The sequence below is a fragment of the Sparus aurata genome, chromosome 22 (assembly GCF_900880675.1).
Source record: "Sparus aurata chromosome 22, fSpaAur1.1, whole genome shotgun sequence".
In the NCBI taxonomy this organism is placed as follows: domain Eukaryota; kingdom Metazoa; phylum Chordata; class Actinopteri; order Spariformes; family Sparidae; genus Sparus; species Sparus aurata.
The window spans coordinates 14,384,330-14,403,692 of NC_044208.1; the positions used below are offsets into that span (position 1 = coordinate 14,384,330).

Below are 19,363 nucleotides of genomic sequence, written 5' to 3' on the forward strand. Positions count from 1 at the left end.
AACTGGTATTTTCAGCCAAAACATGATCTTTTCCTAACCCTAACTAAGTATATTTTTTGTGCCTGAACCTAACCAGACCCAAAGCATGCTGTTGTCACAACACAAAATTTTAAGCCACCTGAACTAAATCCAGCCTGAAAAAATATGTCCATTTTAGTATACACCATGTTTTGAATTTATTTTGTGCTTTGGGTTGCCGTCAAATAGCCTTTTCCTTTGGCACTACCTTCCCTCAACCATACATCATCTGTTTTGTATGCACAAACAGAACGTAGTACCAAAGAAAAAGGCTGTTTTTTGGCAACGTAAAGTGCCAAAAATTTTCAAAACATGGATATATACTTTTTAGGTGGGACTTGCTGGTTCAATTTACAGCAGTACAATTCTCTGGTTCCTGCTGGCACCACACGCTGCTTCTCCGCAGTATCATTACTTACACTAGAGTGTATATATATTCATGATATATCTATGAATATAGCCTATGTATTTATATAACACCTGTTATACCGCTTTTTCCACCAAAATTAGCAGGTCTACACAGGTTTTTCAAAAACGAGTCAACCCACTTAAAATCATCTGTTGACCCCATTCCCACTTCCCACAGCAAAGTCTGTGATTTTAATCTGAAGTTTTACGCTGTACATCACTGACATCACCTTTCACGTCATGAATTCACCAAAAAAGGTTGTAACAGAAAAGAAACAACAACAGACCCATTGTGAAATAAGCGTCTGTAAAACGCCTAGATAAACTATTTTGATCGTCACAGCTCCCCGAAATGACTTGTTTCACAGTCATAATTTGCTTTTTTGGCTTCAAAACACCACTGAGCAGACGTCCTTGATTAGACAGCATCCCAAATTCCTTCCTTATTTACAGTGGGAAAAGGGGTATTACATAGTGACGCACATAAGTCGCGAAATTAGAGGTTCGACTCCAAACCAGGTGTTTTAGGCAGTGCAGGAGTGGTGTTTTCTGTTGGTGAGACAGCAACTCCCTTTGGTGTGAACTTTGACCTTTTACACACACAAAAATTCGACATAACAAAATAAAGGAAAGGCAAAAAACTAAACAAACAAACAAAAAAACCTAAAAGCAGAATATGACCTTTTTAAATAAACTCCATCGTCAACAGTACATGGATGGTGGCGATGAAGGAAAAAGTTCAGTAGCCTGTCTTTTTTTTAAGACGTCAATATAAACTATACTATAAAATCGAATAAAAAAAAAATACTAATTACGAAATAATTCAAGTTTATTCCAGCGGTTTATTTATTTATTTTTTATTCAATCAACTCCCGCCTCGTGACGTCACACACTCTCCCCGCTGCGCTCGCGCTCCCTCTCCCTGCCTCTGCCTCTCTCTCTCGCTCTCCCTCCCTCGCGCTCCCTCACTCCCTCCGCGTGAAACAAAGTGTGGTGTCCGCGAGAGAGCCCGCTGGAAGCGAAAAAGACAGAAACCCGGAGAAAGGAGAGCATGGAGCGGCTGAACCACCGACAACAGGAGGAATAACGCACTGAAGAGAGAGTCAGAGGAGACCTGAAGACGGGGGAGAAGAGGACGGAGGAGCGGGGGAGAAAAAAGAAGAAGAAAAAAGAAAACTTTTCGGGGTTGGGGGGGGGGGGAAACTGTTCCGGACTGCGAGCGCACGGCCACGTTTGAAAACATGGATACACTTTTCTCTGTGCTCCCGGGACTCCTGTTTCTCCTGTCCGCAGTTGGAGACGTCTCCGGTCAGATCCCGACAGGTAAGGACGAGCAAGACGGACAGTTGAGGGGAAAAAGTTTGGACGTGTTATTTTTTCTTCCCCTTTGCCTTTCTCCATCTTTGTACGCGTGTGAACCGCCCCGACAGGTGTGTTTAGGTGTTGGAGGAAAAGTTGGTTGAAAAATGTGCCGTCGCGCTTGTTTCATCGCTTTGGGGGCTGTTTTTTTTTTTTTTTTTTTTTTTCAAGATACCCTCGGATGCAAGACAAACAGGTTTCTAGGAGAGGAGATGCTTTTTGTTATCTGCCACGGATAAATATAAAGTGTGGTGTTGGTTTTTTGTAATTAAGTAGGTACGAACGGGCTCACACTGACATAATGACTGGGTTGCGAACTCAAAACTTAAGTTGTAAATGTTCCTTTCGGAGTGACGATTTTCTCGATTTGAGCACCAGGGATCCACACATCAACTGAATGTTTTACTAAACGAGCGACGTTTTGCAGCTTTTGCATTGGCGTGTGTTATAAGCGGAGTGTGTAGCCTTGTGTTTGACAGTGTGGAGGAAACATCGTTCACCGCGCAGCCTCGCCGACAGCCGTAAAACGGGAGAAAAAAGTTACGGCGTGCACGTAAACCACCATTTAATAGCCATAATATCCACTCTGGCTGCGTTTAAGATGCCTTCTCACTACACTGATCTTGCGCTTTATGTTGTTTGGAGCACTCTGTAATTATTTCTGACTCTACTTTGATGCGTGCAGAATCACCTTTTTTTTTATCCATTACACACATGTACCCCTGTGTAAAGGCGACTCTTGGCTCTTTGCAATCCAAATGATCCCCCCCTCTGCTCCCAACTTTCCTCGCGCTCGCATGCAGTAAAACCTAATGGTCGGGGGATATATAGCCCGTGTCGCCTGTGTGATGGAGTGAATGTTGTTTCTTGCACCGTGAAGAGGAAAGATGAAGTGGATCGGTTACTTTTACATCATTAATTTATTTATTTTTTATTGCAAACTGGTGATCGAGGTGATTTTACGGGGCTCTCCGAAGCATAAACTCGCGTAATAGTCGCAGCAACCGTGTGCATGACCACTGAAACCATGCAAACTCTTGTATCTCCTGTTGAGATGCGTTGGAAAGCCTTTTTCCTCCCAGACTTCAGTTCAGGGATCGCAGAAACACGTATGCACTCTGCGGAGGAGGGAAAAAAAGGCAGCTTGATGCGCTCCGGGACGATCGTGCAAAAGCTGTGCAGAAGCCGAGAAATGAGTTTTGATCCCGCATGCTCTTTGTCGTCCCCCTGTATTTTCTGCAGCTCTCGGACTCTGTCTACCTGTGTGTGTGTGTGTGTGTGTGTGTGTGTGTGTGTCCGTCTGTCTGTCTGCGTGGCTGCTGCGCGTTTTATTTCCGCATTTCGGCAGTTGTTCCTCTCTGAACTCACAGAGAGAGAGAGAGAGAGAGACTCACACAGCTGTTAGACAGCTGACCTCCAAAGTCACACTAAAAACCTTATAAGGCTCCAGTAAAGGATAATTCATGCTGCATTTCAGTGCTGGAAAAAGTGTCGTTTTCTGCTCATGCTTGTGGATGACCTGCATAGAAAATCACACATTAATTACCCCCTTCATCTGTGAACGTTTTATTGCCCTCCCCTCCTCCTCCTCCTCCTCTCCTCCCCTGTGGCCATTTGGCCCTCTGGGTAACAAATGTGTGGAATTTCTTTGAGGCCTCTTTGGGAGTCTGAGTGCTGTTAATTTGCAAGTAAATACTAGTGAGTAGATGCTACTCCGAAGACAGTAGGAGGGGAGCCATCGTCGGTGCGGAGACGGGGTTAAAAAGAGGGCTTGCAGTTGAGTGTTAATGCAGAATTAAAGGTGATTTTGAACAAAAGCAAGCAGCAGTGATTAGCTGATCAGATGTGGGGGAAAGGATTCTTTAATTGCGATGAAAGGACACAATTTTGAGGGAGAAATTAGTAATTTGCTATGCCCTTTTCTTTGCACAGTGAGAATGCTAATTGATGAAAAATTTAGTTTGAGGAGTGAACTTGCCCTTTAGCATGACAAAACTTACGTTTGGTGCAAAGAGAGAGCAAGACCAGCACCGATCTTGTTTGATCACTGAACCGATGAGGCTGATAGGGTTAATGGGCCATCATTATACAGCCAGTGTGGAGTGACGCCGAGGTAAAGTGGTGATTATTGGATCAGAAGTCAATAACGAAGGAAATCACAGAGAGAAACAGGGAAGATTTGTTTTTTTCGTGCTGCGTTGCTCTCTGAAATCACTGACAAGGACGAGAAGAATCGCATATTTAAAACCGAATGCCACATTTTCCCAAAGTCACTTTGAGTCTGTGTGAAGATGTCTTTTCTCTAAATATTAGTTTCCATTTAGAAAGTCAAACTTTAAATTATGGCATTTACACAAATCTTTCTCCCTCTTGTCTCTTCTTATCACACTGTTTGGTTTTCGGCCTATCATTTACAGTCGACACAATTAGTGTGAACGCGTCTTTACGAACTCAGTAACTGAGTTTATGTTAATTTGACAACTTTCTAAATCTGTCTCCTCTCTGATCGAGCTGTGACACAGATTCCAGGCGTCTTTAATCTTAATGAAGTGAAATAATTGTTTTCCATTAGCGTCTCCAGACGAATTAGAAGGCTGCCACTGCTACTGAACCCCACATCTGAGCTGGTTTAATTATAATTTTAAATTATTTCAGTATTTTGAACATTAGAACCAAGTTGGTTTAATTATAATTACTTTTCAGCTCCATTTGCGAGATGGAATAAAAATTGTGTGTTTTCCCGGAGAAAGGCGAGAGAAAGAGAGTGAGAGTGACGAAAGAGGAGAGGAGAAGAGGACGGGGGAAAAAAAACAAGAAATGCAACCATTGGTTTTTGGCCGTGGGCATCTCCTACACTCGAGAGACTGTGAAAATGGCAGGAGGGTGTGTGTGTTTGTGTGTGTGTGTCGTTCTCTGTCATGTCCTGTGTGTGTGTGAGCGGAGCAAAATGTGTGTGTCAACTCATGTGCGTTGCTGTCACTTAAAGAGAAAGAGGCAGGCCGATGCTTTTAAGCCCTCCGGAGTACAGTGGTACAGAGATGAGCATGTGAAATGTTTGCCTCTCATCAGGATTCATGCGGAAAAAAGAGGCCTCCTCATTCTACTCATGCCATGTAAAATGGCGTCAAATCAAAGGCTGTTTTATTTATCTTCTCGTTAAAAGTAATGCTTCAGTCCACTGTCCTTCAGATCCGTCTTAATGTCTTCTCCTCAAATCAAACACCGCTTTGCTCGGAGCCAATCTGTTTCTGCGGATTTCAATTTAATGATAGATTTATAAAAACCCATCTCTTTGAAAGAACTGGCTCATTTCTTCAGTCGTTTGGGGATGAAGTCTGCGTGCACACAAGCGTGTATGTAAAATGTAATTATTCTGTTGAGAGAATTCATTAGCTAATCCCTCATTAGACTGCGCGCATGTGTGTGCGCGTATGAATGAATTTGAGGGTTTGTGCTGGATTAGCGACACGTAGTGACACCACAACCTTTTAGCCCCTCGCTGTGTTCAGAGAGTTGAGAGGGAGAGCATGACGTGAGTGACACAGGTTGTAATTCAGGTTTCCGTATGCCATGCTGTGCAAATACGGTATAACAGGATGCCCTGCAAGTCACAAGAAAAGTTCCCGTTAGACTGACGTGTAACTGTCAAGAAGATTTTTTGAAGATTTTGACAAAATAAAATACGGCTTGGTGCAGTTTTCTATCAGCTATCTCTTTCATGATTACATAACTAATCAATCACCAGGAGCTGAGTTGCTGCCTCCCACCTAAGATTGACTAACGATTACCGCATCATTAGGACAATTAAGCGATTGGTTGTCATTTATTAATTGACACAATGAGTTTGAGTTGTTTTGTAAGAAAAAAGAAATTCTCAGATTCCAGGTCCTTAAATGTGAATATTTTGATTCTTTACTCCTCCTTGATGATAAACACAGTATCATTGGGTTGTGGACAAAACAAGACATTTAAGGAAACACTGGTCAACATTTTTCACCATTTTCAGCTTTGTTATAGTTAGTTGGTCAATGTGAAATGTGTCTGCAATCAGTTAATTCTCATCATAATGAATCAAAATGTCTCTACTTTCTGCTCTTCCATCGTATTTGTGGCTTGCTTTACATTATACTTAATATTTTGGGGTTTTGAATTTTCAGTCAAGCAAGGTAAGACATTTGCAAACATCATTTTGAGCTCTAGGAAATTGTAATGGGCAAATTTTTCACAACTTCTGTATGTAAATTGGTGGTAAAAGTATTTGTAAATTGCAGCTGTAGTCTGCAAACTGTCATAAAATGGTGAAAATAGTCCATCACAACTTTCTGAAAAGCCCAAGGAGACATCTTAAAATTGTTTGTTACAGCCAACAAAGAGTCCAAAAACCAAAAAGATTCATCTGGCAATGATACAAACCAGAGACAGTCCCCGCTATATAAAAATAATCCCGCTAGAAAAACTGTACATAGAGAATTTCAGTTCGAAAAACACACAAAAACAGTAAGTCGAATATCAAAAATGGTTTGTGTTGACCTACCTATTGATTTATAGATATTAAATCGTTGCAGTTCCTAATTGTATAAATGTGTCTGTTTAGCAGCAGCTAAAGTGACAGAGGGGGGAACACGGCCTCTATATGGACTCAAACTGGGGACATGCACAGCTGCAGACCCCCACTTTTCTGATTCTCCAGTTTTTAGCTTTGTGGTTGAGCACAGCCAAACAGTGATTGGCAGCATCATCTTGATGCTTTGTATTAAGTGGAGAAACAGATGCAGTTACTGCAGCATCTGGGTTTATTTAAAAATTCTGTTGCCATCAGCTCATATCTCAACTTTTTAAACTTCGGCAAGCTAATACACAATACTTAAAATGTTCTTCATGGGTTTTCTACTGTTTCTACTGCAGCATGTTATGCACAAATTGAAGATTTACTGAAAAACAGGCAGCTTGAAAGGATTAACCTTTAGATAGTGGTACATGATGGGTGTAAATCCTTCACCATCGAGCAGGAAGTGAACCAAGAAAGTGTTAAAGTCCTGTTGGAAATGAAGGGAGGCAGCACGTCCAAAACAAATCCCAAATCCCTGAAATATCACATCCCTGATGAATGATGGTATTAGTCCAGTATCATCAATCTCTGCTCTGCCCTGTTTGGCTCTGGTCACAGCTGTCGGTACAAGGGGGCCTTGAAACACCCTGCTGCCTCTCATACACACTCACACACACGCACACTTACACACACGGTTGGCTAATGACAGATTAAGTAATCAACACTCGCTGCTGATTAATTACATTGCAGTGCACATACACACTCTCTCTCTCCTCGCGCAGACACAGATGTGAGCAGCCTCAGTACCAGTTGTGCAGTTTGCTATGTGGCGATGGCGATATGTGTGTGTGTGTGTGTGTGTATATATATATATATATGTGTGTGTATATATATATTAGGGCTGGGCGATATGGCCTCAAATCAATATCACGATATATTGAGCAACTCACCTCGATAACGATAAATGAACGATAAGTAACCCCCCCCCCCCCCCCCCCCCCCGCACCTAAATAAAAGGAAAAAAAATCCTGTGTATTTACAGAAATGCCACTTTAAAAGGACTGTAAAACTAGTTCAAATTGTAGTTCAGATTTATATTATTTATTTAGTAGTTAAGAACAACTGATAAGCACACGATTGAACAGCTGAAACTGTTCCAGAAGTCAGTGGGTCACATGACATGGAAGCTATTGAGAAAAAAAATCAAGATTTCTGCATATTAATATTCATATAAAATAGATGAAGCACTAAAGTACAATAAACATAGCTGTGTCTCATTCGTCCAGTTTACTAATACAATCTGCTGCTGGAGTCACTGGGCCCCATGACATGGAAGATATTGAAAGAACTGCAATTATTTAGTATTAATATATTTATGCTAAGTAATTTGATGACAGTCCCTAAATCAGTTTCCAGCGATTCAGTGCCATGTTCTGGGAGGTGAGCTGACCGTCTTCCTGCTGCTCACACTGGGTGAACCTCAGTAAAGTCGTGGCTGGACCTGAGTAGAGCTTAGAAACAAGCCCAACCCGAGCCTGTGCACATTGTGTCCGTGCCCGAGACCAATTTAAAACGACAACTGTTTAATACGTGGGCTGTTATAACTGACGTTCTCGACTACAGTTGCGAGTTGTTTGAACTACAGAAATCTTAATGAATAATGCAACAAGTGCGCACTTAATGCACTCGACAAAGCCGACAAATGTTATTATCACGGCCCACAACTTTAAAATGGGTCCACACCTCCGACTTTCCTCCAAACTTGCTCAAAGTTAATTCTACTGTTTTTATTTTTTTCTTTACATCTTCATGCTCCATGTTGCACTTAAGCTACACAATCAGTGATGCCGGTAACGCGTTACTAGTTTTGTCATTTTCCTTAGTAAAAAATATATATTTTTGCTTTCTTCTTGCGTCTCGGGAAGTGACGTCACGTACGTGAGAAGTCACGTTTTCCAGCATGAGGACACTCACGTGTCAGACCACGCAGAAACACAAATGCAAACAACAATGGAGGGAGGAGAGAGATGCGCGCTTTCTAGCTGTAAATACAGTCATTATTTTGAGTGAATAAAAAACAAAACACAAATGTTTGATCAGTGGACCGGCCCAGCCAAAGAAAGTGGCCTGTTGCAGCCTTTGAACGCAGCATCATTACACAAACTGTCCGCCACTCACAGCGAGAGTGGGTTCACTTGATTACTAACCTGGCATAGCTGGGGTCGCATCGGTGGGCGGAGTTTGCCATCAAATTAATGTAAAATAAGCACATCGGTATACGCTGTGGTAGATTAATCAAGTGGGCCTAACATGTCCCCTGACCCTAGTGGATGTTATGCCTATGACACCGAATATACCGACATGGCCAAAATGACGTCGGTTATCGTTGTAAATTTCGGTATCGGTAAATTTTCGGTTTATTGCCCAGGCCTAATACATATATATATATATATATTATATATATATGATGGAGAGATGGCTGTTGTGTGTGTGTGTGTGTGTTAGGAGAAAGAGATTGAGAGAAGTAGCGGCAGGTGACAACAGCCTTTGGAAAAGGATTATTTTTAGGGTTAGGTGGAGCAGAGGCTAAAGGCTGGGGTTGGGCATCTGTTGGCTAAATGTTTAATTTGTGTGCGGGAACATGTGCAAGTCAACAGAATTGTGTGTTGTGTATGCGATCTCTGCAGCTGGTGGCTCATTTGGTTGCTGCCACTGAGCAGAATTTGTACATCAAAGTCAGATTCATGCTTGACGTAAGAGGTAGACATTGGTTATGTGTCTTTCTGCAACGTCCTGATTTTGTCTTCACTTCGAAAAAGCTCTAGCAGCATCCAGAACTTGTTGGAGAAAGTTATTGCACCTTGTCAATCTAGGCAAGGCAATTAGGCCAAGCTATTTTCTACAGCATGTTTTGCCTATTTTTCTTTTTAATAGACAAAACCAGATTTCTAATAATTTTGTTCAAACACAAGCAGCCACACAATATCTGAACCTAAAGAAAATGCTATGTAAAAGCGGAAAAATTATGAATTGAATCAGAAACTACAAAATAAAAGAAAACTTTTGGTGTTGGCTTTTGAAACTGGACAGTTTTCTATACTTGGTGCTTTGGAGACACTCAGGTTGGTACCAAAAAGAAGTATTGGATGTTTTATATTGAAGTAAATGCGGAAACAGTGTGCCTGACAGTATCTGAACAATCATTTGAGTGATTTAGCTTCAACTAAGAAGGTATTGTCCTGGTTAGGCCTGTAGATATATCCTGATTGTCTCTCTGACTATACACCAGTGCAAGCTCTCTAATCTAATCCTGTCTCCTTATTTTCTGCTTTGCTTCTATTGGACGCAGCTCACATGGGGCGTGCCGAGAAGGGTGAGTTTACAAGTGGCCAGCCAAGAGCTGAGCTTCATCCGTCATCCTCATCATTGTGTAGTATCGTGTTCATTAACCCCATAGTCGTCACCTTAACTGTCACGTAAAGGTCCCTTTTGAATGTGTCTTTATATACTTGTAAGTTTTGTCATCCCATCTTTTAGCTGACGTGTCTTAAACCATCTAATCACACCTTGACAGACCAGTTTAATGTCTTTTAGAATATTTCTTACACCTTATTAAACCTGTGGTAAGTAGAGAATGAACATGTGTAGTAGAAGTCTTTGATTCAGGAATAGTTTCAGTGCTTTATAGAACTTTCTGGTCATGTCTGCAGAAATTCTTCTCCCTGGAAATAATTTGTATAATGACAAACCTAATTGAATCGATTAAATATTTGCTGTTGTCCGACGCTGCAACTCTGCCAGCCTTGCTGTCAGTTAGTGTATTTGCCATTTGTCTCAGTGTCTCCCCTCCTGTCTGTCTCCGTCTGTCTTTGTGTAGTTAGACAGCTGTCGGTCGGTTTGAAGTGTCCAGGTGCTGTTTGTTTAGCTGAGCCTGGTCTTTAATAAAGGAGTTCTGAGTAACTTTGTTCCTGCAGGAGCTGAAAACACCTCTTCTCTTCTCTTCTCTTCTCTTCTCTTCTCTTCTCTTCTCTTCTCTTCTCTTCAGCATCCTATCTCTCTCTGCCTCGCACATATCCTCTATCTTTCCTCCCCCCCTCCGTCTTTCCTCTCTTCCTCTCACAAACCCTCACAGCAGATGGATGTTAATGAGGGAGTTGTTTTTTGTTGTGGAAGTGACAAGTTGGTAAAAAAAAAAATACACCGCAGAGACGTACAGAGTGATCACTGTGTAACCAAAGAGTCTGGTATCCCACAAGGCTTTGCTGCGACAAAATCAAAGTGAATGGGATGTTTATATTTTTATTCACGAAAAATCAAAGACTGTGAAAATCCTCAGTTCATTTTGCACAAGGTCATCTTGTGGTTAATCCTTTAAAAACTGATAGAAGATTATTTGATTTTTTCTTTTTTCCTCTTCAGATATTTGTTTTATATATGTGTGGGAGTTAAACACAGGATTTTGGAATACCTCACTCCAAAACACAAATTATTAAATACAAAAATAATCGAGACCTAATGAAAGCCCAATGAGGCAGAAACACTGTCACTTCATATTAGGTAGGACAGGTTCTTGAAAATGGTTTTGGCAGGTTCAACATGAGCTCACACTAATCTTAGTAGATTGCACTCAACTCAACTCAGTCCCACAGACAGGATGTGTTTGTTTCTACGACACCAAATTTTATCACCCTGTGGGTAGGTTGTCGATGAGGTAGAAAGTAATTAAATATCTTGTGTTTTGTAGTCTATCTTACTGTAATGTGACCAACTAGTGATTCCTAGTTTAAAGAGACAAAATTGAACTTGAGTCAAATACATACATGAATACATCAAAACTCCAAAGAAAGATCAAGATCATCTACTTTGATAGTATACTAAATTATAATTTTATGGCATAAGAATGTTTGCTTTCAGTCTAGAGCGAGAAACGATTGATTAGTTGTGAAATATTAAGATGAATAATTCATAGCAAAAATCTCGCTGTTAAAACTATGGCGTTCACATTAACATACTGTGGGAAAGGTTGCATTCAAGGAACTTGAGTGAAGAGCTCATCCTTAAGTCTTAGTGTCGGCCTTGGGGTAGGGATCTTCCAGTAAGTCTCCAGTTTCCTTTTGTCACTGTAACCAAACCCTGCCATGTTTAGCAAATGTTTGATTATACTGAGGTCCAGCCAAGTGACTCAGGACATAAATACATAAGTGTTGGGGAATTCTGGTGGCTCACTTGGCTGAAGAGTAACCCTGCGTCCTTGTTTCAACTGTGTCCTCTGACATATCATCACACTCTTGTCTTCCCCTACTATCAACTACTTGATAGACAAGTTACCTAAAAATTATCCTTAAAAGGAAGGATAGTTGGAGGATCACTGGAAGTGTGACTTTTTGGGAGCATGTGTTTTGTAACATCCTTGTTGGGGCTATTTTTGTCACCTTCAAAGCTTTTTAAGAGACACTTAAAATAAGATTAGAAAGTCTCTTAAAGTGACATCAGAATTGGCTCAAAACTGAGGCAAATTGTCTTTAAAAAGACACTCTTTGTTTCTAACTTTACTTTAGGCAGTGTTTTTCTCTGCCTGTTGAGCAAATATGACAACAGAGCTGTGTGTGGAAGTGTGTGTGTATGAAAGATCTTCATGGTAGCTTCAGGTAGACTGGGTTTATAGACATGACCGAAGGGTTCCTGTGTTTTCCTGTGTGTGTGTGTGTGGCTATGGGCAGTGGCTGAAGTGGTTTCCATTAGTCCAGTTAAGAAGACATCTGTCATGAAGTTGCACCACACACACACACACAGAGACACACACACGCACACACGTAGCCATAAGCAATCTCTGTGCAGTAAACCATAGCAAGTCTCATTCCTGATCTCTGTGTGTAGCCTCATGATAAAATCCCAGAGGTCATTCTGCTGCAGTCACTTTCAGCCATACAGCCTCAGTATGTATATCCTGACACTATTTTTACTGTTCTTACATTCCTTTCCAATAACTCTCCTCTGCTTTTTAAGCTGATTTCAGTAGAAAGCTTTCGAGATATCTAAACCCTCCTCTATGTCTGTGTGTGTGTGTGTGTGTGTGTGTGTGTGTGTGTGTATGTGTGTGAGAATCAGGGGCTCACAGACAGATGACCAGTCCATTAAGATTATCATCTCAACCCCCGACCATGTATCTTCACATCACTGCAATGCTGGTGCTCTGTCTGTCTGTGTAAGCAGAGATTTAAATCTTCTAGCAGATATTCCAGAGCTATCTTTTCCCTCTAAATGATGTTACACAGTTTTTTTTTCTCTTTTTTATCTGTCTGTCCACCGTCCTCGTCTGTCCTTGTGCCAGCCAGCCAGTGTGTGTGTGTGTGTGTGTGTGTGTGTGTGTGTGTGTGTGTGTGTCTCCTGTCCGTAAATGACTTGATGACTGCAGACACATGGTCAGCCTGACAGCGGTTTCGTAGACGCACCTAAAGTCAATCACAGTAGCAGACAGGCCGTGTGTGGGAGGCTGGGAGACAGACACTTAAATGTTGAACATCTGTCTGTCAGTTTTCTGGTTGTTCCTCCTCAGCCTTGATTCCCTGAAACGTTGCCTGTAATAGAGTTAATAGTTCAGTTCTATATCTAGCATTTTATGTATATATATATATATATATATATATATATATATATATATATATATATATATATATATATATATATATATATAAATATAATGTCTGCTCCAAAACAAGCTTTGTTTGTTTAGATACAATCTGAAAAAACTGAGAAGTAGCTTGTTAATATATGAAGATCATCATTCTGCCATCAAAAATCAGTTCAGTCTGTTTTGTCTTATCCTTGTTTTAAAGGCTGCATTACAGTGAAATGATAATTATAACTCGCCTATACCGTCTTGGTCATTATATCCACATTACTGGTAATTATTAAGTCAAAATCTACCAGATACCTGTATCAGTATAAAGGTATCTGGTCAAAAATATTATGATATTGCGTTGTTTAATCAGAGCATATATGAAGTGCTTTTTGAGATGTTTTCCAAATAGATACATAATGTATTGTGATAAAGTCTAAAAATATTGCAATAAAAAGCCCCAGTGTCAGATTTTTTCTGTTTTGTGTAGATGGAAGTTAAATAAGTTAAAAGTCTCTGGGTTTCAAAGTGTTGGTTACACAAAACAAGCGTTTTGAAGGTGTTAACATTGGCTCAAAAAGAAATCAGCGGATTCATCTTTATTCAAGTCTATCTTAAAGGTCCATTTTGTAAGACAGTTGATGGTTGAGTTTCATTCCCAACCCTTCAATTACTGCAGCTTTGGGTCGGGGGATGGCCTGACCTACCAACACGAAAACCTGGGAAACCCAAAGCGTCTGTATTTGACAAGTTGGGAATGAGACTCAACAATCATCTGTCTTACAAGTTGGACCTTTATACCAATACTCACATTCCAATTCGTACATTTAAAGTGAGTTGCTTTAGTTCTCCTCCTTTTCTTACTAGCAGTAGTGGAAAAGCCAGGGTGCGAAATCTTCAGTCCTTGTTCTCATCCCCAACAGGAATTTGATTTAATTGAACCCATAATGAAAGCCTTACTAAAAAGCATTACTGCCTGCTAGTCTTGGAAAAAGTCATTACAACTTAAATGCATGTTTCTCAGGGATTAACAAAAGGTCACAAACGATGTGTAAACATCACAGTATGTTACTGGCTTACATCAGAAATTAAAATATGCAGCAACACCAACAGCTTCCACTAACAGAGTGGCTTGCAACCTCAAAACAGCCTCCGAACATTCAGCTGGTCAGATTTATTTCCACTTATTCAGGGAACTAAACAATCGTTTTTCCACGGTTTGCATACACTGTTGGGTAAGGACACCTACTAAGATCGTATTTCTCCAAGGGACTCCTGTTTTTAAGTGAGCGGCACTGAATAAATCCTTGTGGGAAAACACTGACCATGAATCCTGCGGCACCGATTAGAGCACAGGAAAGTTTGTTTTGAAAGATGCACACAGTGTCTCCTTTTTTACTGGAAGTGATAAGAAGGCAATGCAGTGAAATTGCCAATGGACACGCAGCTGTACAGCAGAATGCAAACCAAGAAAATCACCAAAATAGGACATGGGAGTATTTCATTGGGAGGTAGCTGTTAGAATTTTATTGTGAAGGTATTTGAATTTTTTCTCTGTTGATACGCTCTCGTGCAGCACACCTCACATAGACACACATAGACAAACCCACTCCCTAGTGATGTTGATACTGTGCAGACTCCAACGTGTCTGGTGGAGTCGAGTGAAATCAGTCAGTTTAGTCAAACAAACTCTCTCCTCTCCTCACAGTACTCCCCCCTTTTCTCCCCTCTTTCAGTCCCTCTCCCTCCCTTTCATTGGAATTTATGGCCCAGTAACCCAAACTAAGCAACACAATGTTTATCAAACCCTCCCCCATTTCATGTACTCCTTCTCCCCCCTCTCTTGTCCCCCTCCTACTCCCCCACCCCCCTTTTCCCCACCTCCTCTCCTCCCTATTTCTCCAGTTTCCCCCACCAAAGATCCACAACAAGATCAAGTGTGGGATTTTGTGCTACCAAATCCAGACTGAATGGTGTTGTATTACAGGGATAAAGTGTGTGGATTCAGTTTAAGGTGGAAATTGGAATTGCAAAGGCAGCTGTAAAGCAACATTTAAACTTAAAGTTACAGCACTGTGTCTTATCATACATAATGCAATTGATGCATCTAGGTTCAATCACCTAATCAGTCAACAGCATAGAGTCATAATTAAACACATCAGATGCAGTGGTGTTCCTAACGACTCATTTCCCTTAAGTTTAAACAGATGTTTTATACGTAGACTGTTCTCAAGTAAGAAAACACTCAGAGAACACTCAGAATTGAGCAGAGTCTAATCTTTAAGGTATAACATTTTCCGAAAAATATTATATTATAGAACCATTGGAGAGATGCCATTACATCCTTCATCAACCAAATCCTATTTAGTATGCTGTTGAAATGTGTGGCACTTTCCCTGATCATTATGAGCATTTCTCAGTATCGTACAAAACATAACAATTATTCACTTAATAAACTAAATAACATTGACTGAAACAATTTTAGATTAAACAAAAAATCTTTAGGAAATGTGCCTGATTTTTACATTTTCACAGGGGGAACGCAGTCCAATGGCAAGATTCGCACCATGAAGTCCTTATCCTTGTACTGTGTGAAACTCCAACACAGACAGAGGACAGAGGCGTGTCCATACATGACTCGGCACGGTTTTAATCACTTGTTTTGGATAAAACTTTTATCTGTCATCTATCTGAGTCATGCATTGACAGGAAAAGGAATATATTGAAAGATCAATCCAATTGTTTTATGATTCTATATTTGGATTAAGTTCAACTGAAATTGAAAGATCGATTTTGAAACCCAGCCCCTCTGTAAACTGTCCTAAAGCTCAAGAGGACGTCAATTTGCTTGTTCTGTCTGATGACCAGGTATTCATCTTTACGGTGATATAGAACAAACGCAGCAAATCCTCCAAACAGAGAAGCTATAACTGGATCAAAATAAAATACAGTAACTGTAATTTGTGTCAGCCATTGGCAGTTGACGTCAGTAAATGTGCCAAATGAAACAATGATGTGTCTGTGTGTTTTATCTGATTGCTGAAAACAAAACAACAAAGTCCTTCCTACGGCGTCATGCTGGCACAAAACATTCTCGCCCCTTCGTCTCTACCTCACCCCCTCCTGTATCACGTTAAGGCTTCTCTCCCTCTCTTTTCCCTTCTTCTGTGACTTGCTATCTCTCTCACCCACTTTCTGGAATGCCTTTGTTAGTGTTGTTCTCTCTACTCTGTTTTCAGTTCAGCCAGATTTACTCTGACTCACACACTCACAAACTGCCCCCCCCCCCTTTTTTGAATGTAAGTCTTTGTAGAAGAGACTGTCTCTTTGTATTAAGTGGCTAGGTTAACTGCCACTGTGTCTATATTGGGCCAAAGGTAAATAAAATGTCGGTGTGTGCATCTCATGTGTGTGTCCGTTGTGTGTGTGTGTGAGCCAAGCGAGCTGTCTTGTTGGAGTAACGGTTAGCAGATACAGCTCTACCTCCCCATGACATAAACTGTCTCTTACACTCAACCTCATACACACACACACACACACACACACACACATGCACACACACGCACACACACACACACACACACACACACACACAATACTACCTTAACACACAGTGTCGTCGCTCTGTCTCGTAGGGTTAGGCCCTCACTACAAAGTGACTTATATGAAGTTAAGTACAGGTTTGAAACAGAAGTACTGCGGTCTGTGTGTGTTGACTTCGGAATGAGAGAACAACTTATTGATGTTTCCTGGTATGAATGATTCTTCACGTGAAAAACTCTCAATTACGATCTGTAAAATTCTTTTCAGTTCCAGGCAAAAATTTATTCTATGCTTTCATGTGGAGTTATGAAAACAAAGGTTGAAAGAACAAACATCCATGGTCACATCTACAAAGCTTTTTTGAAATCTTTTTCTTAAAGGAGTCATCACCTGGTTTTTTACATATCCAGTCCCTCTTGGAACACTTTGGATCAATTCTTAAAACATATTAGAATTTTTTTTTTTTAAATCAAACATAGAGCTTGTTCTGACACTTTTTCATACGGCGACTTTCTCACGTGAGATTATGCGCGAGGTTTTGACCGGTCCGGATGTGCATTGTATTAATATGTAATGAGGCGCGCGTTGATTGGCCGCAGGAAGGACAGAGCCGGAATGGGGGGCTAGCCTGCATGCACACAGTCTCCATAACATAAACAGCCCCCTGTCATGGCGCACACACTAAATGACGAACCTTACGGAATTCAGGCATTCATGTACGAGCCAGAGTCTGAACCTGAACGGGAGAGTGAAGAGGCAGAGATGGTGGAAGAGACACGTTTACAGCAGGATGTCTCTGAATGGTAAATTCTTTTTTTTTTCCTTCTTCTTACTTTTCACACTCGTGTTTTACATGTAAGACCTGAGTTTTAATGCTGGCGGTCACGATGTATGGTGTGAAAATGTCAGAGAAATAGGCAGATTCGGCGTGCTCACTCAGAAATTTTGGCTGAGGACGGCTGTGAGCCGATGCTTATGTGAGCTTATGCAAGTAGCCTCCTGTGTTAACGTCACCACAGGAGCAGAGTCAAAATCTCGTGCTTTAGGAATGCGCACTTTTGTACGCTATTCCTGTTCGGAAAAAGAGCCAAAGCGAAAAAAATGAGCCACTTTCAAACTCCAGCTTTTCAGGCAAGTTTCAACAGAGGTCCAACACCAATATGCATGATTTAACGAGAGAAATTGCGATTTCCGGGTGATGACTCCTTTAAGAGACATTTGAAACTTTGCTGCAGCATAAAATATGAACAGATCGGCGCGCAGGTGGTCAAGCGGTTAGAGCGCATGCCATAAACGCAGCCGACCCCGGTTCAATTCCGGCCGGAGGTCCTTTGCTGCATGTCGCATCCCCCTCTCTCTCCCATATTTCCTATCTGTCTACTGCTTAAAAAAGGTGTCTATGCCAAAAAAAAAAATATGAACAGATCTACCAGGTCTGAAAAGTGAAGCCAATGTAAAAGTGTCTTAAGCCTGCTTTCTTTCCAATGGCCAGCCGGGGCGATTCCACTGGTTTCAAAAAGAGGCTTGTTTTTATAAGCTTATGAGAAAATGACTCTACTTCTTACTTGATTTGTTACACCGGTAAACCGTTTCCTGATGCAATTATGGTCTTATTTCCTACTTTCAAATTTTTTGCGACACAGCATGATGTTTGTTTTATAAATCATGCTGCCATTTACATTGAAATAGTCGATAAAGCTGCCCTGGATAATAATGGTGTGCCCTAGGTTTTCAGTCAGATCCAATCAGGATATCCTCCCCAGCTTCACCTTCTCATGCAAACATGGTCACCTCTGTTTCTGCCTCCAACACTTCACATTGGCAGTCCTTAAACAGATGGGTGACATCATGGTGGATTTACACATAGTATGAACCCATTTTTATGAGAACCAATTTCTTGTAGTACAAATGTTAGAATCTCAACTTATTGTGCCTTAAAATTTCTGTATGATCCCTCACTTCAAAAGTAGATCTCTTTGCAAAATTAGTGAATCAAGATAAATCAATTGTTTGACTTAGACATAAACATTCAAAATGATATACGGAATATTTAAGCTTCACGAAAGCAAATTGCAGACAGAGCTCAGTGCGTTTACATGCACAGCTAAGTCAGATTACAGCCATAGTTCGACTATGCTACTTAATCAGACAACTGCAATTATCCGAGTATACATGCCGGTGAGAAAATCGGATTATTGGCCGAAGCATGTCATACCCTGGTACGATAGGTGGCGCTGTACCCATTTCAACTAGTGGTAACAGAGCCACCTCCGGCTGACCTCTTTAGGTCACCAGCAACAACAAACTGCCTCGGCATTCGAGAAAGATGGCGTACGAAGAGCGAGACAAAGCTACATCTTTGTACATTTCGTATATGGTGTACATGATAATTACACAAACTAGATGCACAATGCCTCTCTTGCTTGCGGTGATTTCGGAGGAAAGACGCCACTGTCGTCGTCCTTCTACTTCTGGCTCACGTCTCCGGGAAAGAAATCTTGCGCCTTCTGCAGAACACAAAATCTGATCCGATCTGATGGAACGTATACATGCAGGAGTAATGCGACTATCAATTGAATAATCTAGGTGTTTTAATTTGACTCTGAGAAATCCGATCCGGTCCGATTTTAGTCAGACTAAGGTGTATACATGCATCTTAAAAAACGAATCATGGTCGGACTAACACAGTAATTCGGTTTTCTTTAGTGTCATGTAAACGCACTGATTGTTGTCGTCATAGAGGGCTCTCATATGCTCATTCACGGGTCACAAGTTTGCTGTCTCTTGTAAGTGTTGAAACTTATAAAATTGTACTCTGATAAGGATGCACATGGAGTCAAAACGTGAGTCATTATTTAAGTTCTAGT

General features: G+C 41.0%; 1 protein-coding gene across 22 annotated transcripts in view; it reads left to right on the plus strand.

Moving 5' to 3' along the window:
* The first annotated feature begins 1,344 nt into the window (after positions 1-1,344).
* Positions 1,345-19,363, plus strand: part of ptprk (protein tyrosine phosphatase receptor type K) — a 127,056-nt gene continuing 109,037 nt past the window's right edge. For 21 of the 22 annotated variants that reach the window (XM_030404999.1, XM_030405003.1, XM_030405002.1 and 18 more), the window contains exons 1-2: positions 1,346-1,749; positions 9,684-9,707. In XM_030404999.1, coding sequence (XP_030260859.1) covers positions 1,668-1,749; positions 9,684-9,707 — 106 coding nt within the window. In that variant the 5' untranslated portion in view covers positions 1,346-1,667. Of the gene's footprint in view, positions 1,750-9,683; positions 9,708-19,363 lie in introns of all 22 variants that reach the window. The other variant, XM_030405005.1, reaches the window with a different exon arrangement.